Source organism: Mobula birostris, chromosome 13 (assembly GCF_030028105.1).
Source record: "Mobula birostris isolate sMobBir1 chromosome 13, sMobBir1.hap1, whole genome shotgun sequence".
Lineage (NCBI taxonomy): Eukaryota > Metazoa > Chordata > Chondrichthyes > Myliobatiformes > Myliobatidae > Mobula > Mobula birostris.
This window is the reverse complement of record NC_092382.1, coordinates 92701600-92728467: the sequence shown is the minus strand read 5'-3', so window position 1 is coordinate 92728467 and position 26868 is coordinate 92701600. Positions and strand designations below refer to the sequence as shown.

Genomic DNA, 26868 nt, shown 5'->3' with positions numbered 1-26868 from the left:
TTGGACAAAATCCGTGTTTGCAGCTGAAGACGGGTGAACACTGAGATTGGAGACATGATGATTTTGCTGAGTGCTGTGAGAGCGATGCAGACAATGGATGTTTGAGATGTTGTTCACTTTCTCCTTTTCATATTCGCAGGTCCAGTGTCTACGATCTCTGACCTCCGGGCACAGCGGGATGAATATCAACTTTACCATCGGACAATGTTCTACAGGGACAAATTGAAACAAGTGATTGAAGAAGGGATTGAACTACTCAGTTGTATTTTGAGAAAGGAGGGACATTTCAGTGCACAAGAACATGCAGTGAGTGTATTTAGTGTTTTCTCACAGAACTGTTGGTATCTATGTTTATAGATGCATCGTAGAAAGCATTCTTCTAGGGTGCATCATAACCTGGTATGGAAGTTGTCCTGTTGAAGACCGAAAGAAGCTGCAGAAGATCATGAACATGGCACAGCACATCACACAAACCAATCTTCCATCCTTGGACTCACTTTACACCGCACGCTGTCGGAGCAGCGCTGCCAGGATAATCAAGGACATGACCCACCCAGCCAACACACTTTTCGTCCCTCTTCCCTCCGGCAGAAGGCTCAGGAGCTTGAAGACTCATACGGCCAGATTTGGGAACAGCTTCTTTCCAACTGTGATAAGACTGCTGAACGGATCCTGACCTGGATCTGGGCCGTACCCTCCAAATATCCGGACCTGCCTCTCGGTTTTTTTGCACTACCTTACTTCCTATTTTTCTATTTTCTATTTATGATTTATCATTTAAGTTTTTAATATTTACTAATTTTAACTATTTTTAATATTTTTAATGTTTAATATTTGTAATCCAGGGAGTGTGAAGCGCAGAATCAAATACGGCTGTGATGATTGTACGTTCTAGTACCAATTCTTTGGCGACAATAAAGTATAAAGTATAAGTATCAGAGGGAATAGTGATCAAAATTAATCTCCAACATGTCGTTCTACATGGCAATGACTATTTGTTCTTTAACTTGTCTCCAGAAGATCTGATTTCACCTGTAAAAATCCAGTTAAGGTGGGGAGCCCTGGGAACTGCAGGTTCAGTGTCATCATTTCCTCTCACGTCTGCTGTATTTATCGGTGTGGACTAAGAGCAGGGGCTGCATATCCGGACTGTTGAACAGACATTTAGTTTAAAAGGAATTTCCCATCTTACCAGGACCGTCTGACAAATTCACCCCAGTTTATTAATATAGGATGAATATCAAGATGTCAGATTGTAAGTTGGGCCAATTGTCTTCAATGCCGTCTCTGAGGGATTGTAAGCTTACTAACCAAACCTGCTTCCGTTTCCATCAGAGTTTCCAAACAATTCGTAACTGCCTATTCACAAAGTAATTGAAAATTAAGTCACAGCAACAGGCTCTTTCCCCAGACTAGAATGCCAAAACATTTAAACGGCCCACTCCTGTCGGCCTGCACCCGGACCATAGCTCTCCATACGCGTACCATCCACGTACCGATCCAGACATCTATTAACCGTTCAAATCCAGCTTGCTTCCAACTCTTTCACTGTTAGCTCATTTCACACACTCACAGTGAAGAAGTTCCCCTCATGTTCCCCATGAAATTTTCACCTTTCACCTTTCACCCTTAACTGTTGACCACTTGTGGTACCACCCGAACTTAGTGGAAAGAAGCCTTCTTGCATTTACCCTTTTTATACCCCTCATGATAAATTTGTATACCTCTATCACATCTCCCCTCAACCCTCTATATTCCAGGAATAAAATCCTAACCTATTGCATATTTCCTTATAACTCAGGTCATCCAGTCCCTCCAACATCCAAGTTAAATTTTATCTGTACTCTGTCAAACTTATTTCCACCTTCCCTGTATGCAGGTGACCAGAACTGCATGCAATATTGTAAATCTGCCTCAACAGCTTGTATCGCAAGTTCAAAATAACACCCCAGATCCTGTACTCCAGGCAGTAGTCATCTGAATCCTGAGTCAGCCGCACCGACATTAACTAACATTCTGTTGTCTTTACCCATCAATCATAAGACCCTAAGGCAGAGGAGCAGAGGTCCATTGATTTTGTCCGCCATTCCATCATCGATGATTTAATATGCGTCTCAACTCCATTCTCCTGGTTTCTCCCCTTAAACGTAGACGACCTGACTAATCAAGAACCTACCAACCCCCATTTTAAATATATCCAATGACGTGTCTGTGCCGATGGAAGTTACAGATTCACTACCCTCCCGTTAAAGAAATTCCTCCTCATCAGTTCTAAATGGAGGTCCCTATATTCTGAGACTGTGCCCTTTGGTTCTAGACTCTCCACTGTAATGAACATCCTATCCACAGAAAATTCTACATGTTTATCCAAGTTTCGAAAATAGATTACGTCTTCATTATTTGTACAAACGTGCATGCCCATATAATTCCCTATACGATATTCAAACTGCCACTGCTTTGTCCATTTTCCATACAGTCTATCTATTCCGGTGAACTCCCTGCTTCTCAACGCATTCCGCCCCTCCACATAGCTTCGTATTGTCCTCAAACTTGGCCATAAACTCATCAATCCCGTCGTCGAAATCACTACCATATAACAAGAAAAGAAACGGTCCCCAAACCCCTGCAGAACAGCACTAGCCACCGGCATCTAAAACGAAAGGCCCACTTTGTTCCTTTGTTGCTTTGCCTCCCGATAGTCAGCCTGAAGTCGAACGAGAAGAAAAACATGGATCCCATCTCTGTGCTAGTGTTTTTCCTGTCCTTATCGGGTAGGCAGTCTCATGTGCGGCACCTAGTCAAAGAAGTCGCCTTCCAATTTATCTTTAGCCAGCACTTCTCCCACGCCTTTGTCAACTGTAATACTGATACGTCTAACTTTACCACCTCCCTCTCAACCTATGCTGTGAGCTCTATCAAATTATGACCTCTGACACTTGAGACTTCATTTACTTTAAGCTCCTTAATGAAATATGGTACAAAGCACAACACCAAATCCAGATTCGCCTTTACCATCGCGGCCTCAACCAGAAGTTTCCCTTAAAAGCATCTTGTAGACATTATACGAATTCCCTGTCTTGTGATTTAGCACCAGCTTTATTTTCCAAAGGTAAATGTATATTGAAATCACCACCATGGCTATCTTAAAATTGCCCTTTTTACAAGATTTAAAAAAAAACTATCTCCATATTCTGACTACTGTTTGAAGTCTTGTATCTAATTTCCATCCAGCTTATTTTGCTATTCAAGTCCCTAAACTCTACCCACAAGGTTATCCAAAACGATGTCACCTCTTTCAAGAAATTTTTTTAATATCAGAGACGATCCAAGCCTACCAGCCTATCTTTTCGATACAAAAAGTAACCTTGGATTTAAGCAGAAAACTATGAACTTCTTTCAGCCGCGATTCAGTGATGCTTTCCATCCATTTTTTCCTCTCTCGCTCTCCCCTTTCTTGTTGTCACATCTTGTTGATGTAATGTTGCACATTGACGGATCGAGGAGATTAATCTTCTTGTGTCTATTGCAGAGTGTCAGTGAGCCTTATTCTTGCGCGGCATTGATTTTGAATTTCCCTCAGTTACTGTTTTTCTGTTAATGACACAACACAGAGATTACTGAGTTGGCAGTCCAGTGACTGCACCTGTTCTGAACCTACCGTGGCAATCAATTCACATTTCCTCCACATTCTCCATGTCTTTCTGTTCTGCTACACAATAAATTCATTGTTTCCCTTTCATAGGAGGTCACTGAACTGGCAGAGAAGGGAAACCGGGCAGAGAGTTCCACACTCTTCGTCAGTTTGGTGATGGGGAAAGACTCGTGGGCCCAGAGGGCGATGTGGGAATCCTTTGCGAATATGCAGACTGAGCTACCGAAGTTGGACAAAATACTGAAGGAAATACAGGAGCTCGGTATGTTAAAGCCACGCACTGAACGCAAACTCACATTGAAATAAACAGTCTTAAGTGCAATAGCTCGGTTATCATGAGAGCTTTTCTTTTATTTAAACAGGCCCGGATCCACATGAACACATAATTCTTAGCCGAGAATTACCCACTCAACTGAAAGGTGAGTGATGTAATGCAGAGTTCAAACCACATCTCAAATGTTAGACTGTGGTTGGCAGAAGCTGTGATATAGTAAAAATAAGTAGTTGAATTACAGTAAATATATATGTGTACATTAAATAGTTGAATTAAAATAGTACGATGCCAGAAATGATAACAAAGAGAGATGGAGTCCATGGGTTCAATGTCAATTTAGAAATCGGATGTCAGACGGGCAGAAGCAGTTGCTCAATTGCTGAGTATGTGCCTTCACGTTTCTGTACCCCCTCAATGAGGGTCCTTCATCGTGGACGCCGGCTTTCGGAAGCACTGCTCCTTCAAGGTATCTTTGACAGTACAGCAGCTAGCATCCATGATAAAGCTGACTAATTTTGCAATTTTCTGTAGCTTCTTTTGATACTGTACAGTGTCCCCCATACCAGACGGCGATGCAGCCTGTCAGAATGCTCCCCCTGAACATCTATAGATGCTTTCGAGTGTTTTAAGTGACCATCCAAATCACCTCACACTCCGAAGTAAACCTAGCCGCTGTCTTGCCTCTTTTATAGTTGCATCGTTATGTTGGGACCAAGTAACATCTTCAGAGAGACTGACACCCAGGAACTTGAAATTGCTAAATCTCTCTACTTCTGATCCCTCTGAGGACCCGTTCGTATTCGTTCATCTAACTCTCTCTGAAGTCCACAATCAGCTATTCGGTTTCAACCATTTGCTGATCTCTGGATTCAAGTTACCATTCAGAGAATGTCTCGTTGCAGCCTGAATATGCTACAATGTATTTTTCCACTAATCCAGCAGTTGGTTCTGCCAGAGCTTCACACTGGCCCAAACGCGCTAGAAATCCCTGCACACCCCAGGCAGGTTCCTGATAGTCTGTATCTTACAGTACAGGTGACTTTTTTATCCTCAGATCTTTCAAGCTCCAAAACACTTCCTCCTTATTTAGAATACTGCATTCACTTCTGCCCTGGGATGCTTTTGACATAGTGGCATATTGCTGGTACCTTTCACGGTGAAGTCCGACGGATAATGCTTGCTGAGTTCATCCGCCATTTCCTTTTCCCCCATTACTACATCTCCAGCATCATTTTCCAACTATCGAATATCTACTCTCTCCTTTCTTATACTCTTTATATATCCAGGAAAGGAAGAAAGAAAGTTTTGTATCTTCCTTTATACTGTGGACCATATCCATTCTTGTGTATATCTAGGACTATATTTAACAGGCCTGTCATCGTTGCATCGGTGACCATCCAGGAAGTACATTGCAGGCACCTACCTCTTTGCAAGAACTACCAAACAAAAAATAAATAACTTCCCACATGTTCTTTGAATGTGCCCCGCCTCGCCAAAACCAAATGCTCTCTGGTGTTAGGCATTTCAGGCTTCCGACTAAACTCTGCCTCCCTTAATCTTATACATCCCTATCAGATCTCTCCTCAACCTCCGGTGTAAACAAACCAAGTTTCTTAAGCCTCTCCTTGTAACCCGTGCCCTCGAATCGGGTAACATTTTGGTGAACCTGTTCTGCGCCTTCTCCAATGATTCAAAAAGTTGGGCCATCAGAAGACCCAGGAGAAGAATTAGTTCATTCGGCTCATCGAATTTGCTCTGCAATTCCTGTCAGCCCCACTGCCCTGCCTTCTGCATGTAAATTTGACGCCCTTACTAAGGCACTTATCAACTTGCGCTTTATTTATAACCAATGACTTGTCCTCCGCAGCCATCCATGGCAAAATAAAAATAGAACATAGAATAGTACAGCACAGTACAGGCCCTTCGGCGCACAATGTTGTGCCGACCCTTAAACCCTGCTTCCCATATAAGCCCCCCACCTGAAATTCCTCCATATACCTGTCTAGCAGTCTCTTAAACTTCACTAGTGTATCTGCCTCCGCCACTGACTCAGGCAGTGCATTCCGCGCACCAACCACTCTCTGAGTAAAAAAACCTTCCTCTAATATCTCCCTTGAACATCCCACCCCTTACCTTAAAGCCATGTCTTCTTGTATTGAGCAGTGGTGCCCTGGGGAAGAGGCGCTGGTTATCCTCTCTATCAATTCCTCTTATTATCTTGTACACCTCTATCATGTGTCCTCTCATCCTCCTTCTCTCCAAAGAGTAAAGCCCTAGCTCCCTTAATCTCCGATCATAATGCATACTTTCTAAACCAGGCAGCATCCTGGTAAATCTCCTCTGTACCCTTTCCAATGCTTCCACATCCTTCCTATAGTGAGGTGACCAGAAGTGGACACAGTACTCCAAGTGTGGCCTAACCAGAGTTTTACAGAGCTGCATCATTACATCGCGACTCTTAAACTCTATCCCTCGACTTATGAAAGCTAACACCCCATAAGCTTTCTTAACTAGCCTATCCACCTGTGAGGCAACTTTCAGGGATCTGTGCACATGTACCTCGAGATCCCTCTGCTCCTCCACACTACCAAGTATCCTGCCATTTACTTTGTACTCTGCCTTGGAGTTTGTCCTTCCAAAATGTACCACCTCACACTTCTCCAGGTTGCACTCCATCTGCCACTTCACAGCCCACTTCTGCATCCTATCAATGTCTCTTTGCAATCTTTGACAATCCTCTACACTATCTACAACACCACCAACCTTTGTGTCGTCTGCAAACTTGCCAACCCGCCCTTCTACCCCCACATGCAGGTCGTTAATAAAAATCGCGGAAAGTAGAGGTCCCAGAACCGATCCTTGTGGGACACCACTAGTCACAATCCTCCAATCTGAATGTACTCCCTCCACCACCACCCTCTGCAGGCAAGCAAAATAATCACACATTCATCACCCGCAATCGAAAGAAATTTCTCTTCACCTCTGTTCAAAAGGGACGTACTTCTTTCCCACTCCTCGGCCACACACCCTGGACTTCTGCCCGTAACAAATAAGATGAACTCTAAATAATAATACAGATAATAACAAGGTAAAACATATCTTTTACCTTAAGGAGAAATCACAGATGGCCAATCTTGTCCAATTACTTGCTTATAAACGATATATAAAATTGCAACATTATGTATCTCGCAACTAATCATCACTCATTGGGTAACCACAATATACTTGCAGAAGAGCAAAAAGGATGAAAGGGTATGAATGGATGTAAAGAACAACTAATAATAGACCCTGTAATTCTAAATCAAGCCCGGAGAAAAGCAGAAACCTCTCATGTTGTTACACTGATTAGCAAAAATATTTGATTCTGTCCCACACTCATGGTTAACAGAAGTTCTTAAAACATGCGCAGGTTTTGAAATTCTGTGAAATTCCTACATCTGATGAAGCATTGGTGTGCTCTAAGCACTGCATCTATTAGCAACCAAAATCAAACAGCGTTATTAAAATAAAGTGAGGAATTTCTCAGAGTGACTCTCGAAGCTCTCTGCGGCCGTGCTTAGCTTTAAAACCACTCTCTAATTTATTAAATTGGTTGAAAATACGATACCAATTCAGCAAAAGACTAAATGATTTAAACGTTGAAATGTTGACACACCTATTCATGGATGACTTTAATTAATACTCTCCTTCATCAGTAAATCAAAATTAATTAATTCAAAACAGTGGAACTATTTTCGAAAGGTATAAACATCAACTTTAGAGTAGATATGTGCACAATATTCAGCAGATTCTGGGGCGCCATTAAGTCGGCACTTGAACGAGCAGCTTCGATGGAAATGGTCACATATTCCGGTTTCAGACGGCAACAGCTGAAATCCACAGCTACAGCTATGTGTAATACAGCAATTTACATCGTCTTAAGGTGATTAAAAATCAATCACTACTCAAAGCCGACGAATCTCGAGCAGCAGTCTGGAGTCGCATGTGCAGTTCCCCTTTAAGACAGCGGAAGAGAGGATACCGCGCTGGATTAAAAGTTTTTTTTTTAGGAGACAAGGCTACAGACTTCCAGAACCGACTATTATCCAGCGAGCGTACAATCGCTGGTAAATAGAATCGAAGATTGCTGTCCCAGAGGGACATTCGGTCACATGGTGTTTTCTGCTTCATGGAGACTTGGATATCTCCCGCCAACCCAGATGCCGTGATACAGCTCGCTGGCTTCACATTCGCCATCAAGGTAGGACTGTGCAGTCTTTCAAAGGCAGAGGAGGTGGAGTATGCTTCGTTTTTAACTCCCTGTGGTGCTCAAACGTGGCTGTTTTACCCCAGCCATGCCCACCCGACCTGGGACATCTCACGATCAAGCGTCGTCCCCTTTGGGAATTTTAAGCAGGCCGGGTGAAAAGGTCTTGAAGAGTTAACACCAACACATCACGTGTGGAACCAGAGGAGCCAAGATACTGGGGCACAGTTATGCTGCCATCAAGAGTGCTTACTATGCCATCCCACGTCCACTTGTCCACTTTTTGGAAGTCTGACCGCCCGGCTGGACTTCGACGCCCTGACTACAGGCAGAGACGGAAGACCACAGCAACAGTACAGAGGTATAAGTAGGGATGGACAAGGGAAGCACAGGAGAGGTTGCAGGACTGGTTTGTGTCTATGGGCCAGACCGTATTCAGAGATTCATCTTCGAATTTGGATGAGTACGCCACATTTGTCACTGGTTTCATTAAAACCCGTGTAGATGACTGTGTGCCAATCTACATAATCGCATCAAAAGTCGTGTATGAGCCAGGAGATTCGTACTCTGCCGAGGTCTAGATCTGTGGCATTCACGCCAGAAATCCAGGAGTATACAAGAAAGCCAAGCATGAGCAGCAGAGGGCGATCTCAGGAGCAAAATAACAATTCGGATAGACGTAGAGGGGGGATCGGATGAAGCCGGTCTGGGAAGAATGGCAGACCATTACATCCAACAAAGAGAAAACTAACCTGAATGGCAGGGATGCTTCATTCCCAGATGAGCTCAACGGCCGTTATGCACACTTTGAAGGGGAGAATTAAACGACACCGATGAGGGGCTCTGCAGCACCCAGCGAGACTGTGATCTGTCTCGGAGGCTGACGTCAGGAAGTCTTTCAAGAGGTTAAACCATCGCAAGCTCAAAGGCCCCGATGGTGTACTGGGTAGGCATCTGATAATCTGTGCCAACCAACTGGCGGGCGTGCTCAAAGACATTTTCAATCTATTATTGCTGCAGTTGGAAGTTCCCAGCAGCTTCAAAAGCTCAACAAACGTACCAGTGCCCAAGAAGTGCAGGGCGACTATAGTCTATAGACTATAGTCCCTCAATGACTATAGTCCAGTAGCTCTCACATCTACGGTGATGAAGAGCTTTGAGAGGTTAGCTATGGCGATAATACGCTCCTGTCTCAGCAAGGACCTGGACCCACTCCAATTTGACCATCGCCGCAATAGGTCTTCAGTGGATGTGATTTTATTGTCTCTTTGTGAGGACTTGGATCACCTGGACAATACCAATACTTATGTCAGACTGCTTTTTAACACTATCATTCCTACAAGTATGGTGAAAAGCTCCAAAACCTGTGGCCCTATACCTTCCACAGCAACAGGAACGTCAGCTTCCTCACCAAAAGACCACAGTCTATATAGTTTGCAAATAACATCTCCACCTTGCTGACATTCAAAACTTGCACACTTCAAGAATGTTCTCTTTAGCCGACTACTGTACCCTCTCAGTATCAATGACTAGTCACAGCTGACATACCATGTATAAATTTACTGACGACACACTATTGCTGGCCGAATTTTAGACGGCAACGAGAACGCGTAGAGGAGCAAGATGTATGAGCTAGTTGCAACAACAATCTTGAACTCAAAGACCAAAGAATTGATTGTGGACTTCAGAATGGGAAAGGCAAGGGAACAAGCAATTGTCTTCACTGGGGGATCATAAGTATATGGAGTGAGCAGTTTCAAGTTCCTGGGTGTCAATATCTCCGAGGATCTATCCTGGGCACCAACATTTCGATCTCGTTACAAAGAAAGCGAGATAGCGGCTATATTTTATTAGGAGTTTGAGGAGACATTGTGTGTCATCAAAGAAAATAGCAAATTTCTGCAGATGTACTGTGGAGAAAATTTTAACCGGACGCAACTTTGTCTGGTATTGGGAGGGTGGGGGTGGGGAGGGGGGAGCTACCGCAGCACAGGATCACGATAAGCTGCAGAAAAGTGTAAACGCATCAGCCCCTTCGTGGACACTAGTCACCCCGTCATTCAGGACATCTTCAAGGAGAGATGCCTGAAAAAGGCGGCATCCAACTTTAAGGGCCCCCATAACTGCAAGCCCGATTTACTTTTACAGTCAGGAATCTACAAAGTATAATACGATCGGTCCATTATTGCAGATAGGGCAATCCATAAAAAAACGTCAGGATAAACAAGCAAGAACAATTTACGAAATAGATGGAACCTTTACATGCACACATAACATGCAGAAGTTAATTAGAGAAAAACACCAGAATTGTGTTGAATTAAAAAAGGAAATAAAAGACTGTGGAACCTGAACAGAGTATATATTGTTCCAATAGCAATATCTACAACTGATATCATTCCAAATGCACTTCTCAATAGCATTAAACAATTAGTCCGGCCCAGCAATACTTATGTGTGTCTCCAGAAATCCACAATACTAAACGCCACTCGTGTAATCCAGAAGTTCTGAGAAATTGAGAAATGAGTGTGCTTGCCTGTGCCCGTAACCTAGCTTTTACCAGCATGAGTTGAGAAAAGATACAACATACAATAATAATACTTAGCAAGGTCCTACAAAATCTGATGAAGCATTGGCGTATAATACTTACCTTGTCTATTAACAAACACAAAAAGAACAATCAAAATAACCCGATGCATTTTTCATGGTGATTCTCTAAGCCCACTATGGTTTTGTCCAGCTTGAAGCCCGCTCTCTAATTTATTGAATCGGATGAAGATCGTGTCTCAAATCAGAAATAATCAAGTGAAACATACATCTTCTATACATAGACGATGTGAAATTATGCACTCCTTCATCAGTAAAGCTGAAACAATTAAATAAAATAGCAGATGTATTTTTGAGAGATGTATACAAGAATTTTGGATGAGAAAACTGCAGAATATCGAACATAAAGACACTGCCCGATTTGAGTATTTTACGCATATTCTGCTCCTGTTTCGATGCAGGATGCAGTGGCCACCTGTGAATCCCCAGTGAGCAATTTGATAAAATGCACAGTGCCCTGCTCTCCATATTTCCACACCAGATCACTTGCTAATGATGCAAACAATGCTTTAAGAATAGTGAAATGTTGTAAAGGAAAATTTCCACAGAAGTGAAGTCAGAATTGCAATAGGATATCAGGGGAATGTTCACCTTCACACGGAATTAGTACCAGAATATGAAGAATGAATGCTAAGTATTGAATTAATTCATGTAATCTCTACCTCTGAATATCGTAATGCATTTACAAAGTTCTTTGTCAGTTGAGCCATTTAACATTTTGACTCTGTTCTCTGTTCCTATGGAAGATGTTCAAAAGAAACACAGGGAGACTCTGCGGGCACAAACTGAAACACTGAGAGTGAACACAATCCTGATGAGGGAGAAGGTGAAGGTTTTCCAGCTGGTTGATCGATACGCTGAGCTCACGGTCGTTTCTACTGTTCGAGACCGGAGACTGGTAGAAAACGAGGAGTGGAGAGAGAAACATCTCTGCGGAGAGCTGGAAAAAATCGGGACTGATCAGTTGTTCCAGAGCAGCTTTTCCCGGAGTGAAATCAAATCTGGGAGTTCAGCAGCAGTGGTCGGAGGCCCGGGGATCGGGAAAACAACAATGGTGCAAAAGATTGTTTATGACTGGGCCACGGGGAAAATATACCAACAATTCCAATTTGCCTTCCGTTTCCGATTTAGGGATTTAAACTCCATTAACTGTAGAATAAGCCTCAGAAAACTGATTCTGGATCAGTATCCTTACTTCGGGAATTTCCTGAGAGAGCTCTGGAAGAACCCTGAAGGATTGCTGTTTATACTTGATGGTTTGGATGAATTCAAGCACAAAATCGATTTTGCTGACGAACCCAAGCACCAGTGCCCAGATCCTGAGTCGTGGTGTGAAGTGTCGGATATTATGTACAGTTTAATCCAGCACAAGCTGCTCCCAGGGTGTTCAGTGCTGGTGACCACCCGTCCCACCGCGGTAGAGTTATTGGAAAAGGCTAAGATCAGTGTCTGGGCTGAAATCCTGGGATTTGTTGGTGAGGAACAGAAGAGATATTTCTACAGACACCTTGAAGATCAGAAGGTGGCGGCAGCTGTTTTCAAACACGTGAAGGAGAACGAAATCCTGTACACCATGAGCCACAACCCCTCCTTCTGCTGCATCCTCGCTCTAGCACTGGGCCCCTTCTTCACACAAAGAGTCAGGCACCCTCAGCGAGTTCCCAAGACCGTCACCCAATTATATTTCTACTATATTTGCAACATCCTGGAAAATCACGGCTGTGAGATTGAGAACACTCTTGATGTGTTATTGAGAGTTGGTCAGATGGCCTTCGCAGGAGTGTCTCAGAGGAAGATTGTGTTTACAGATGAAGATTTGATCGAGTACAATCTCCAGCCTTCCCAGTTCCTGTCCGGGTTCCTGATAGAGCTTTTGGAGAGAGAGGATTCTGCCCGGGGTGTGGTGTACACATTCCTACACCCCACCATCCAAGATTTTGTAGCTGCACTCGCACAATTCCTGACTCGAGATCCCGGGGATATCCTGACATTTCTCACTTTAGCCCACAACACGACAGACGGGCGATTTGAGGCATTTCTCCGTTTTGTTGCTGGTCTCTCCTCCCCAATGACAACTCGGGTTCTGGAAGAGTTCTTGGGTCCGTCTCCTCATCAAACACCCCGCCGGGTGATTGATTGGGTGAGGGAGGAAGTTAAACGCCAGAGTGGAAACAGATGGAGTGAAGCCGGTAAAAACCTACTGAACACAATGTACTACCTGTTTGAGTCTCAGGATCGTAGACTGGCTCAGGCCGCACTGGAATCTGTGGAAAGTCTTTCATTCAGTGGAATGACACTGACCCCGGTTGATTGCGCGGTCCTGTCTCATGTCATCGGACTCTGTGATACCATAAAACTCCTCGATCTCTCTAGCTGCCATGTTCAGGGTGAAGGATTCCAGAGGCTGGGACCCTGTCTCCATAAGTGCCAGGATTTGAGGTAGCTTGATTTATCTCTCACCGCGATCTGTGAAACTGTTCCATCGTGTTGTTTCAACGTGAAGGGATTTGTGTAAAACTGAGAAAAATCAGGTTGTGAAGAATTGTAACAAATGTCCAGGTGATCGGCCAGTAATTCCCCAAGGATGGGAGGATTCTGTGGTTCCTCTTAAATGGATTTGGGGACTTCATCAAATTAGTGAACAAGGGCCATTGATTTAATGGTAGTAAGTCACAGGAGTGGCCGTTTTTCTCGCGGCCTGTGACGAAACCATTGACAATGTCCCTTCTCGCTGTTACTGGCACCCAGGCCGATACTGACTGCAGCCGGTGGGTCAGATCTTCTCACCCTATTCCCAGTGAGGGACAAGAGAGGGTCAGAGCACTGACCCAGTGAGAGGGAGAGAAATACCTCAGAGAGATTGTCCTCCTCCTGCCTTTCCCCGCGTGTGACTTCCTCCATTACTCCACCGTGTGACTTTGCTTACGACCAGATGCCCAATCCCCATGACGGCATCTCCTCTTCCGAATGTGGGCCTCAGTTCGGACAAATCCTTCCCGTGCGATCGATGTTCACATCATATCTATTTGTGGGATCTGCATTCTGCATTGCTATCCTCCTGCGGGATTTCTCTGCACCACTCCCATTCCTTCTGTAGAGATCTCCGTTCCTCGACCCCCTTTCTGCTGTTGGGATCTCTCTTCCTTTGTCCCGTATCTTCGTTCCCCATCCCCTTGCCTCATGTAGGGATTTCTCATCGCCATCCCCCTTCCTCCTGTCAGAACCCTTTTCCGCCTTTCCTCTGGTGCGGGTGTCTTCCGCCATCTCCTAAGGATATTTTGTCACCTACATCTCGTCCTCGCCTTGGGAATTTCTCCCACCTTTCAACTCTGACCGTCTCACATCAGGAAAGTTTTTGTATCCGTCGGGGAGTGAGACAGAATATGGAGAGTTTACAGGGTCACGCCGACAGTTTCAGTTCCTGACATTGGGTGATTACCCTGGAGCTGCGCACTGAGGGACATTGACAGAGATGGGAAATCCGATCCGTGATTTTCTGAAGGGATTAATTTTTCCTGAAATATCCAAGTGATGAAATTCTCTCAGACAAACGGTTTCAATAGTTCATCAATTTGTCTGTTTGTGTTTAGTCTTGGGGAGAATGACCTGGTAGACTCAAGAGTGTAACTGGTGTCTGCGGCTCTCAGTAGCACAGAGTATAAAATACAGTACTATGTTTACAGTCACTGGGTGTTTGACACTGAACATTAATGTAATTAGTAATTGTATTACTGATAAAAACTGGGGATTTGCACCGTCTCCTGTCTCTCTGTGTCCCTCACCCTCACTCTCTCTCATCTCCAGACTGAACGATGTTGGTCTCACAGATTTTGTTGTCGAGGATCTCGTCTCCATTCTCAGTACAAACCGATCACTGATGGACCTGAAGGAGAATAAGCTGGGAGATTCAGGAGTGAAATTGGTGTCTGCGGCTCTGAGGAACCCACAGTGTAAAATACAGAAACTGGAGTAAGTACCAGACTGTGGGAGATGGTGTTTACAGTCACTGGATATCTGACAGTTTACATTAATATGATCAGTCATTGTGTTATTGATAAACACTGGGAATTTGTACCGTCTCATGTGTCTCTGTGTCTTCACCCTAACTCTCTCTTATCTCCAGACTGTGGGGTGTCGGGCTCACAGATTCTGGTGTGGAAGATCTCGTCTCCTCTCTAAGTGCAATCCGATCACTGACGGAGCTGGACCTGGGTGGTAATGACTTGGGAGATTCAGGAGTGATACTGGTGTCCACGGCTCTGAATAACCAGAAGAGTAAAATACAGAAACTGGGGTAAGTACCAGACTGTGGGAGATTGTGTTTACAGTCACTGGGTGTCTGACACTGAACATTAATATGACCAGTAATTGTGTTACTAATAAACAGTGGTGATTTTTACCGTCTCTTGTCTCTCCCTGTCCTCAAACCTCACTCTCTCTCATCTCCAGGCTGTGGTATGTCGGTCTCACAGATTCTGGTGTCGAGGATCTCGTGTCCGCTCTCAGTACAAAACGATCACTGACGGTGCTGAACCTGGGATTAAACTCGCTCACAGACCGATCTGTCCCTGCTCTCTGCAGCCTCATTCAGTCCCTCCTGAGACTGAAACAAATCAAGTGAGTGTTTGTGTTAGTGTTCAATGTGGTAAAATATCAGTCGATCTGAGGCGTTTCTGGTGATATTTGTCTGTGAGTTTTGTTGAAACAATAACTCCAGTGCCCTGTTGCTGACACTTGTGTAATCTGTGTATTTCCTTTTTATTCTTCCAACTGTTGAAGGCTGGATGGGAACGGATTCAGTCGTACCAGGAAGAAGGAATTGCGGTCTCTGGACGGTCCCAGACCCGGACTGACCGTGATCCTGTGAGAATCTGAATGTGTGAACATTTTGGCCGATTTCCCACCCTTCCCTTTAATAGCCACCCTGCCCTTTAATGACCGCCCCCCAGGTTTAATTCGCAACGGTGCTAACGGATCTTTTTTCCAGCCGACTCTTGTGTGACGTCAGAGGCGTTGCCACAGTTACGATTGCGCTTCGTGTCAGCGACTCCGCGGGTTGTCCGCGTCGGAGCGTTCCCCAAGTGACACCCTGTGGATATAGACTGACAGGAAGAGTCCGCGGGCGGGGCTCATTCTGGGACACCAGTGTTCCGGGGTGGAATTATCCATGGAGAGGATTATTTTGCTCCCTTTGCTGAGGACGGTGCAATCCGCTGTGTGGAGATATAATTCTGTTAAATTGACAAATGCCTCGGTAGTGACCCTGGATCTGTGGCGATCTCGAACACTGCCTCGAAGTGTAATTTTATAATCATCGGCTCCCCATTGCAGAGTGATGGTGAGAAACGGGACTGATAATTATTCAACCTGTCACTCATTGTCGTCGGTCAATGAATTGTTGTGTCTGTGAGTAAATCGGGAGAAGTTCATTTATTCCCGCACGTTAGCAGGAATTGTGTAATTTACATTTGTCATGATTAAATCAACAAACCGCTGTAGCTTCCAGTCGTGGTGTTGAACTTGAGTCTGATTTGAGGCGAATCAGTGACCTGAGGTTACTGCTGTTCCCCGCAGCCCGGGCAAACCGACAGTGGGCCAAAGCCTCTCACACTAGCACAGCAGCGTTTCACCTCCAGGCTGAGGGAGGTCTGGTGGGATGGCCCCCCAACTCCTGCTAACCCCGTCCTCTCCTCCTTCCCGCCACCTGGGCTCTACCGCCCCACCAGCCACGCGCACTTCTTGCGCCTAACCACTGGCGCGCCCTCTCCTCGTGTCTGCTGCACCCTGCGCGGACTCTGTCCAAACTATCCCCACTGCACAGCCCATAATCTGCTTTTTTCTAGCATCCCTTTGCCGATCTGTTAGACTCGTAAACTTCACTAATATATCTCTCTCAATCACCACTCTCCGCAGAGCATTCCTGTCACCAACCATCTCTATTAAAATGAAACACCTCGCCTAAATAGTCGTCCGCTCACCATAAAATTACGTGCCTATCTTAACATCCCTTAACATTTCCCAATGTTTCTGCCTCAACCGCCAACCTAGGCAGCACAGTCCAGGTACGCACCGCTGTCTGTGTTAGCAGCCTGCACTACACATGTCCTTTGAAATTGCCCCCATCTCAGCCTGTATATACGCCCTCTGCTGCTTGGCATTTCAACGCTGGGGCAAAGATACTGTCTGTCTTATGTAAGGGGATTCTTCTTTTATGTTACTGCTAAGGCTAATAAAAATGGTTCTTTGCTATGTTAGAATAAAATGGCTCCTCTGTGATGTTAACTGCTGAGACAGTGGTTCTCTCTCTAGCAGCTTGTTTGGGTTATAATTACTGATAAAGAGAATTGTATTCATTTGCTAACCAATTGGGATAGATGTTATTCTTTCTTTTGTGTCTGTAAGCTACTGTTTTGGCGGACTTTAGGGCAGAAGGCGCGATGGGGACAGTGAGAGGATAAGCGATGCTGTAATTGGGCGACGGAACGGACCCCGAGCGGGAGTCCAAGGCCCAGAGTCTTCGGCGAGGAGAGGAGACGAGGACAGACTCGTGTGGAGCGTCTGGTCAACCACCGTGGTTGGTCCCAGGCGGCGGGTCGAGGGGGTCGGAGGGGATCGAATGGTGGAAAGAAGACTCCATTAATTGAGCTCCAACTGTTGTGCACGAAGTGGTCGGACTTTGATAAGTTTGGCGTCTTTTACTTTCCTTTTATATTGTATCTCCATTAATTACATATTTCCAGTAAGATCTGTAGAGTGTAATCATTTAATCAGATATGGTGTACTGTCTGTTATTTGGGCAGGGGTGGGGTACATCACACAGCATCCACACAAACTTGATTACCCAGTTTGGCGGGGCCGAAGGCTGCTTCCCCTAGACTGAAGCGAGCAGAGCCATTACCAGGAGGCTACGCTTATATCTCTATGTCTCTTACAATCTTACAAATCTACTCTCAGCATTCTCCGCTCCAGAGAAAACAACCCCCGTTTGTCCAAACTCTCGTTCTCGCACATGCGCTCTAATCCAGGCAGCATCTTGGTTAACGTCTTCTGCACCTTCGACAAAGTATTGACACCCTTCCTCTGATTGGGCCACCAGAGTTAAATGTGTTACTCCAGGTGCAGCCTCACTGGAGTTTTGTAAAGCTCTCCGGGCTGGCATTTTTCCGGTTGTGCAGCAGCTTGTCAAATCCTTCTGAAAATCCAAGTAAACAATATCCCCAGACACTCATTTGTCTGTTACTAGCTGTTATTTCCTCCAAAAAAAGAAAGCAACATATTTGCGTGGCAAAATTTCTCATTAGGGCTATGTTATCATGCATCACGAAACCTCATCCTCCAACAATCTCCGAACCAGGAAGTCAGACTAACTGGCTGCGAATTTCCTATTTTTGCCCCCCTCCCTTCTGAAGGGGTAGAGTGACATCTGCAATTTCCCAGTCCTCAGGAATCATTCCAGATCCGAGTGATTCCCAACGGACATACCAATGCCTCCACAATCTCTTTAACCACTTTTTCCGAAATCTGCGATGTTCCAGGTGACTTATTCACCTTCAGACCTTTCAGCATCCCAAGCACCTTCTGTTAGTAACAGCAACTACACTCAACTCTGCCCCCAAATCCCGGCACTCTTCAATGTCTGGTGCCTTCCACAGCGAGGACTGGCGCAAGATAGCCCGCCATTTGCCTACACCCCTCATTATTACCTCTCCTGGGTTGCATCCAGTATCGCGTCACTTTTGATCTTTATATTTCTGGAGGAAAAAAAACACACAACGATTTCCATATACCCGGACACTTGCGGGAGAGGAGCGGTGCTGATGAGCGAGGGGAGCGTTGAGCGAGCAGGGAGGGAGAAAGGAGCAGTGGGGAGGGAGGGGCACGGAAAAGAGGGTGACGTAAGGCAGATCCAATCTCATTGGCTCTTCACCCAACCCTGGACAACAAAGATGCATACATCAGGATGCTCTTTATCGATTACACCTCAGCGTTTAATGCCAGTACATCCTCAAAACTGATCAACACGCTGCTTGGCCTCCATAACCCCTTGTTGAATTGGTGCCAGGATTCCCTTACTTTTACACCCTGGTCAGTTCCGATTGGCAACAACGTCTCCTCCACGATCTCCATCAGCACAGCTTTATCACAAGGCCGTGTGCTTAGCCCCCTGCTCTACTCTTGTATCACCCATAACTGTGTATGGTAATGCACAGCTCCAATACCGTATTCTAGTTTGCTGATGACACCGCTGTTGTGGGCCAAATGAAAGGTGGCAATGAATCAGCACACAGGCAAATTTGCAAATTTGTCTGAGTAGTGTCATAATAACAAACTGAACTCCCAGTCAGTGTCAGCAACACCAAAGAACTGATTGTAGTCTTTAAGAGAGAGCAACCGGAGGTCCATGGGCAAGTACGCATCGGAGGATCGGACGAGGAGATGGTCAGCAACTTAAAATTGCTGCGTTTTAACATTTCAGAGGACCTGCCCTGAACCCAGCCCATAGGTGCAATTGTGAATAAAGCACCGCAGCGCCTCTGCTTCCTTAAAATTTTGAGGAAATTCCATCTAAAACGTTGGCAAACCTTTACAGATGTGTCGTAGAGAGTGTAATGACAGGCTGCCTCACGGCCTGGTACGGAAACAGCAAAGCGTTTGAACGGAAAGTCCTACAGAAGGGATTGGATTCGGCCCAGTAGGTAGCGGGTAGATCCCTCCAAACCACTGAGCACATCTACATGAAATGCTGTTGCAAGAAAGCGGCGTCCACCATCAGAAATCCTCAGTACCCAGACCACGCTCGTTTCTCGCTGCTGCCATCAGATAGAAAGTACAACAGCCTCAAGACTCGCATCACAATGTTCAAGAGCAGTCACTACCCGCAGCCATCAGGTTCCTGAGCAAAGGGGTTAACTGCATTCACTTCACCAATGATCTCACATTAAGGATTCTTTAGCTTTTATTTTGAGTTTATTTCTGAACTGCTGACACTTCAGCTTTTGAATTTTTCGTTTCTCGTGTTTTTTTTTCACCTGTGAACCTAGGAGCACGTGATTCACAGATAAAGAATTCCAGTTAAGTTGATCAAACTGTTTGGTTACAGTCCTCATTAAGATGTACAACGTTTTGGGGGCTGGATACTTTCAAAGCACTGTAGAAAGATAGATAGAAAATATATATAACATTGAGAAGATGAGCTGTAGATTCCTTGAAAATGAGTCCATAGGTTGTGGAATCAGATTAGTATTGAGGTGAGTAAAGTTATCCACGCTGCATCAGCAGCCTGACGGATGAAGGGTAATAAATGTCCTTGATGTGGTGATGCGAGACTTCAGACTTCTGTACCTCCTGCCCAATGGACACAGAGAGAAGAGAGCATGGTCTGGATGGTGGATGCTGCTTTCTTGTGGCAACGATTCTTGTAGACGTGGCCAGTGGTAGGGACAGTTATTTCCCGTGATGGACTGGGCTTAATCCACCACTTTTTATAGGCTTCTCCGTTCTTGGAAATTGGTGTGGGACGGGGACAGATTGACCAGTCAGTGGCAGCCCAGACTTGGGGGTCGGGAGATGCCTTTGGCCCCTAGTGCGTTGTCTTCTTGCATCGTGAGATGGAGGGTCCTCAGGAGGTAACTCTAGAACAGGGAGTCCTTGTTTTGTTTCACACACTGATCAGTAGGTTAAATGACCACAGAAAACTGCCTCTGGGGGTACGTGAAGAAGATAACATGAGATTTATGTGGGATCAGTGTCAATGGTGTCAAAATTTTTGTGATACAGCTAGTGTGGTAGTGTAGTGGTAGTGGGTAGTGCTTGTCATTCTCACTTTCAGCTTCCACCACTGGCTAGCAGTCTTGTGAAAAGGAGAGCTGAGTGTGCAAGTCTCTCCCTATCAGTACACAGCCTCTCTGACAGCTACTCTCATGCAGTGTCTCCTCGCTGGTGACACACGGAAACTGAAGTCCTTTCGGAAACAGGCTGAAATACAGAGGACGGGGAGGAAGTCACGTAACACGCAGGGCCACTGACGCGTGGACACGCCCTAGTGCTCGTGAACCCGATCCCTAGCACCAGATAAATAGCCCCACTGCATTGCGGCAGCCTCGGGAGAGACAAAAGCTGCGGGAGTGAACTCAGACAACAGATCCAGAGACGTCATTGAACATCCTTCCGCAGCTCCTGCAGCCAAGCTGGTGCCAAACGCATTGCTTCATAAGCTTTTCTTTGGACTACACCTGTGAGGCCGAGAGGGCTTGACGACTGGGCATCTCAGGGTCTTCCACCCAGGCTTGTGATGATGATCATCACCCATTGTCCTTCGAGACGGACGATGCCAAACAGTGTCAGCAGTGTTTGACGGCCGGCATGTGGTCAATGGGATCTAGTGCTTTCCCGGCGTACATGGCGAATAAATTCTTTTCAGGCTTCCAGCCAGGTACATGTTTTGAAATATCGATTAAAATCGATACCTGTACTCAGCTGGAAGCCCGATGCACCATTATTCCTAGATCCCTCCATTCTACAGCATTCTTCAATGCCCTACCATTTACCATCTATGTCCTATTTTGAATAGTCCTTCCAAAATGTAGCACCTCACACTTATCAGCATTAAACTCCATTTGCCATCTTTCTGCCCACTCTCCTAACTGGCCTAAAATTCTCTGCAAGTTTTGAAAGCCTATTTCATTATCCACAACGGCACCTATCTTAGTATCAACTGCATACTTACTAATCCAATTTACCACCCTATCATCCAAATCATCAATGTATATGACAAACAACATTGGACCCAGTACAGATTCCTGAGGCACACCACTAGTCACCGGCCTCCAACGTGATAAACAGATATCCACCGCTACTCTCTGGTGTATCCCATCCAGCCACTGTTTTATTACTTCAAGATTAATAACTAACGATTGAACCTTCCTAACGAATCTTCCCTAGGTAACCTTGACAAAGGCCTTACTGAAGTCCATATAGACAACATCCACCGCTTTACCCTCGTCAATTTTCCACGTAATCGCTTCAGAAAATTCAATAAGATTGGTCAAACATGACTTTCCACGCACAAATCCATGTTGACTGTTCCTAATCAGACCCTATCTATCCAGATAATAATATATGCCATCTCTACGAATACTTTCCATTAATTTACCCACAACTGACGTCAAACTTACAGTCGATAATTGCTAGGTTTACTCTTAGAACCCTTTTTAAACAATGGAATAACATGAGCAATACACCAATCCTCCGGCACCATCCCCGTTTCTAATGACATTTGAAATATTTCTGTCAGAGCCCCTGTTATTTCCACATTAAGTTCCCTCAATGTCCCAGGGAATATCCTGTCAGGACCCGGAGACTTATCTACTTAATTCCTTAATAGCGCCAATACGTCCTCTTCTTTAATCATCATAGTTTCCATAACTACTGTACAACTGCAGTAGTACCTCCCTGCTCCTGTACTCAAATCCTCTCGCTATAAATGCCGGCGAATGGTATGCTGGCATTTATAGCGAGAGGATTTGAGTACAGGAGCAGGGAGGTACTACTGCAGTTGTACAAGGCCTTGGTGAGACCACACCTGGAGTATTGTGTGCAGTTTTGGTCCCCTAATCTGAGGAAAGACATCCTTGCCATAGAGGGAGTACAAAGAAGGTTCACCAGATTGATTCCTGGGATGGCAGAACTTTCATATGAAGAAAGACTGGATGAACTGGGCTTGTACTCGTTGGAATTTAGAAGATTGAGGGGGGATCTGATTGAAACGTATAAGATCCTAAAGGGATTGGACAGGCTAGATGCAGGAAGATTGTTCTCGATGTTGGGGAAGTCCAGAACGAGGGGCCACAGTTTGAGGATAGAGGGGAAGCCTTTTAGGACCGAGATTAGGAAAAACTTCTTCACACAGAGAGTGGTGAATCTGTGGAATTCTCTGCCACAGGAAACAGTTGAGGCCAGTTCATTGGCTATATTTAAGAGGGAGGTAGATATGGCCCTTGTGGCTACGGGGATCAGGGGGTATGGAGGGAAGGCCAGTACGGGGTTCTGAGTTGGATGATCAGCCATGATCATAATAAATGGCGGTGCAGGCTCGAAGGGCCGAATGGCCTACTCCTGCACCTATTTTCTATGTATGTTTCTATGTATAACTTCCCTACCTGTTTCCCTTACCTTGCACAATTCAATACCCTTCTCCTTAGTGAATACCGAAGAAAATAAATTGTTCAACATCTCCCCATCTCTTTTGGCTCCGCACATAGCCGTCCACTCTGATTCTCTGAGGGACCAATTTTATCCCTCACTATCCTTTTCCTATAAATATAACTGTAGAAACCCTTTGGATTTATTTTCACCCTACTTACCAAAGCAACCTCATATCTTCTTTTAGCCTTTCTAATTTATTTCTTTAGATTCTTTTTACATTCTTTATATTCCTCGGGATCCTCATTTACTCCATGCTTCCTATATCTGTTGTAGATATCTCTCTTTTTCCGAAACAATTTTCCAATATCCCTGGAAAACCATGGCTCTCTCAAACTTTTAACCTTTCCTTTCAACCTAACAGGAACAGAAAGATTCTGTATCCTCAAAATTTCACCTTTAAATGACCTCTATTTCTCTATTACATCCTTCCCATATATAATGGCATAGTGGCAGACGACAGAAGATGAGGCCGAGAGGGAAAATACAACAAACATGATGCAATGGAGAAGTAGACACGATGGGCCAAATGGTCAAATTCTGCTCAGGTATCGTATGTTCTTATGGGTGTTGCGAAACATGCTAATTAGAGTAAAGTCCAGGCTCAGGGTGTGTTCACTTACTGTGTGGATCCACAAAATTCAGCAGCTCGGGTTCGCTTGGAACGGAATCAGAAGATCAGCACACGGTAAATTTAGAGTCTGTACTCGGTCGGCAATGTTATTGTGCTTCAACACGAACACTTGTCACGGCAGTATTTCCAGGGATTCCATCAGTTCAATATTGTCTTTAAATTGTGCGGCTTTGCCGATCTGTATACTCTTTTTGTATGTTCTGCTTTAACAATGACAGTGGCGTGTTCCGGCAGTAATATTTAAAAGAAAACTTCCTGACAAAAATCTCACTGGTGGTTGATAAACATTTGAAGTCTGTACTTCGTGGGGACTTGTTTGTGTACCTCCTGTGGCTACTAAGAGTGCGCACGTTCACGGTCACCTGCTGTTGAAGCCAGGCCACCTCAATGTTCGTCATGTTACGCGTTCAGTGATGTTTTTCTGCACAGGACTGAAAAAGAACCCAGGTGCTGCAACTGTACTGACTTCTTCTCTTCCTGGCAGATTGAATCAGTCTGGGCATTCTCCTCCAATCTCTCTCATTAATAAGGCCTTTTAGCCCACACAGCAGCCGCTCAACGGTTGCTTTTTGTTTTCCCCTTCCCGCCATTCTCCGTAAACTGAGATTGTAAATTGTGAAGCCCCCAAGTCATCTGTTTTCTTGCGGTACTCAAACTGTACCGTCTGTCACCAACAACTATTCCACGTCCAAAGTCATTGAGGTCACATTACTTCCCCATTCTGATGCTTGTGTCTCAGAACATGCCAGCACTAACGGACAGGGCACGGAGGGATCCGCTGATAAAGATGTGAGTTCAGGTTATGATCATCACCAGGAGATGAGGCTTATCCGGGTTGTGAAATCTGCAGAACCCACAGCGCAGCTTTGCTGGGACAGTCTGGTAACAGAATCTGTGGCCGCCGCGCAAGATTTGAACCAGCAGATACTGAAAAATAAACATCAAAAAAGGCAGCTAGACACTTTATGAACACTTAAATGAGACTAAGGACTTAACAGTGGAGCTGTAACGAACCACTATTCAAGGAATTATTAATTCCTTCCAGCTACTTGGATCATCTTTCTGAGCAAGTCCTGCGGGAACCTGGTGCAGCTGGAAGTGTCAGTTGAAATGCCGCGCTTGCAATCCGTTTCTGAATAACGAGCAAATGCTGGGGAAGTGGGAGCTTCCGGAAGCCCTAAAAGTTGAACCCAATGGCTAGTACTTCCAGCAGCAGAAGTCAGACCCTACCACACTGATCCTGCACCGAGGGAACCGAGGCTTCTCTTTATTCCTCCGCAAGCGGGATGGACACTCTCTGCCCATCCTTGACTACATTTCAGTAGATATGTACGGGGGCGTCATTAGGGGAAACGTCCAGGTTGCAGATTAAAGTGAGGTGGAACTATAAGGAAGTGATGCTTCTGTTATACAGACTGTTAGTGAGAACTTTTGTGGATCACAGTCTGCAGTGTTGCTTTTCTTCTCTCAGAACAAGAGCGGGTTGGTGAGAGTTCAGATACGGTTTAGCAGAGAAATGACTGGACCGTGTGAGCTCTCCTGAGGCGAAAGGTCTGTGATCTTAACATGTTTTCACAGATTTAGAATAATTTAATTTGACCTGCGTTAATACAATGATATCAGATGAATAAGGGGAAACCTGGTTGCATACTCTACAGAATGTTCTAATATTTGATTGTATCCGCCATAGTTTGGTACAATGAGCGGGAACTTAGATGAAAGATAGAATACCCAGGACGGTAGCTTCCTGTAACTGCAAGCACGGCTGTGGACAGAGTGCTTCCTGTTGAGGGAGGAAGTTGAAGACAGATAAGATTTCTCCTCTCTCGCTTGGGTCTGGTATGTCATTGGAATTGCTGCCCTCAACATCGGGGGAAGCAGACTCTTTCAATGTATTTTGCAGTCCTGCAGTGTAATGATTCCTGATGCACAAGTGATTGATATGTTACAGCAAAGGAGCTGAGATCACAGAGAGATTTGCGTTGGTCACAGTGAATGCGGGATGTGAATGTTACTAACTCTACCATCCGCATCCACTGGCTGATGAAAACAGAGCCGGTGAAGTTAGTGTTAAAGATCTTTTCGTCGCTCAGTATGGAGAAATAAGTGACGTATCTGAAAAGTGACTGGGATAGCGGGGAAACGCACCAACTGGTTATAATTTTAAAGGTGCTGGTGAACGCAGCAGGCCAGGCAGCATATCTAGGAAGAGGTACAGTCGACGTTTCAGGCCGAGACCCTTCGTCAGGACTAAATGAAGGAAGAGCTAGTGAAAGATTTGAAAGTGGGAGGGGAAGGGGGAGATCCAAAGTGATAGGAGGAGGGGGAGGGATGGAGCCAAGAGCTGGACAGGTGATTGGCAAAAGGTTTATGAGAGGATCATGGGACAGGAGGCCCAGGGAGAAGGAAAAGTGAGAGGGGGGAAAAGCCCAGAGGATGGGCAAGAGGTATAGTCAGAGGGACAGAGGGAGAAAAAGGAGAGTGAGAGAAAGAATGTGTGCATAAAAATAAGTAACAGATGGGGTACGAGGGGGAGGTGGGGCATTAGCGGAAGTTGGAGAAGTCAATGTTCATGCCATCAGGTTGGAGGCTACCCAGACGGAATATAAGGTGTTGTTCCTCCAACCTGAGTGTGGCTTCATCTTTACAGTAGAGGAGGCCGTGGATAGACATGTCAGAATGGGAATGGGGTGTGTAATTAAAATGTGTGGCCACTGGGAGATCCTGCTGTCAGTCAGAGAAAGAAGTGATTGAGAAACGTGCACAATTCAGCGATGAGAGGAATAGATGTCTCACGGCCAGTAGAAGTTTTTGAGCTCACGCTGCTGTAGGTGGCCATTAATAAACATAGCGCCACCTAGTGGTGGGAGGGCACAAGCAGTTCGTACTGTCTGCTCAGGACTTCCAATCTGACTCACAACCCTGTAAGACACCCCACTCCTGATGTAGGCCGCAGAACTGATTCTTAAAACAGGATTGCCTGGAATAGTGCGGCCAGATCACCCAGTAATCCCGCCACGGAATATTGTGTGCAGGTGGATCAGGCCTTTTCATGACTTAACTTGACAGGACCAAGTTGTTTCGTAGTGTGTGGATCGGTACACAAAACAACTTCTTCCTTTATACATTACTTAATGCCTGACCTTCCTGTTGATTTTGCTTCTTACAGAGAACCGGAATCTGTCAACACCTGCCTTCACAATGGCTGAAGGAACCGATCAGGGACGAGATCCAGTGGCGTCAAGATCAGGAAAACA

General features: G+C 45.2%; 1 protein-coding gene across 1 annotated transcript in view; it reads left to right on the top strand.

The window, feature by feature from the left end:
* Nucleotides 1-15643, top strand: part of LOC140208050 (NACHT, LRR and PYD domains-containing protein 6-like) — a 67521-nt gene extending 51878 nt beyond the window's left edge. Inside the window, exons 8-14 of the mRNA XM_072276577.1 lie at nt 140-306; nt 3743-3914; nt 4015-4071; nt 11523-13215; nt 14581-14745; nt 15226-15393; nt 15556-15643. Of these exons, the coding sequence (XP_072132678.1) occupies nt 140-306; nt 3743-3914; nt 4015-4071; nt 11523-13215; nt 14581-14745; nt 15226-15393; nt 15556-15643 (2510 nt within the window). The remainder of the gene's footprint in view (nt 1-139; nt 307-3742; nt 3915-4014; nt 4072-11522; nt 13216-14580; nt 14746-15225; nt 15394-15555) is intronic.
* Nucleotides 15644-26868: the final 11225 nt, after the last annotated feature.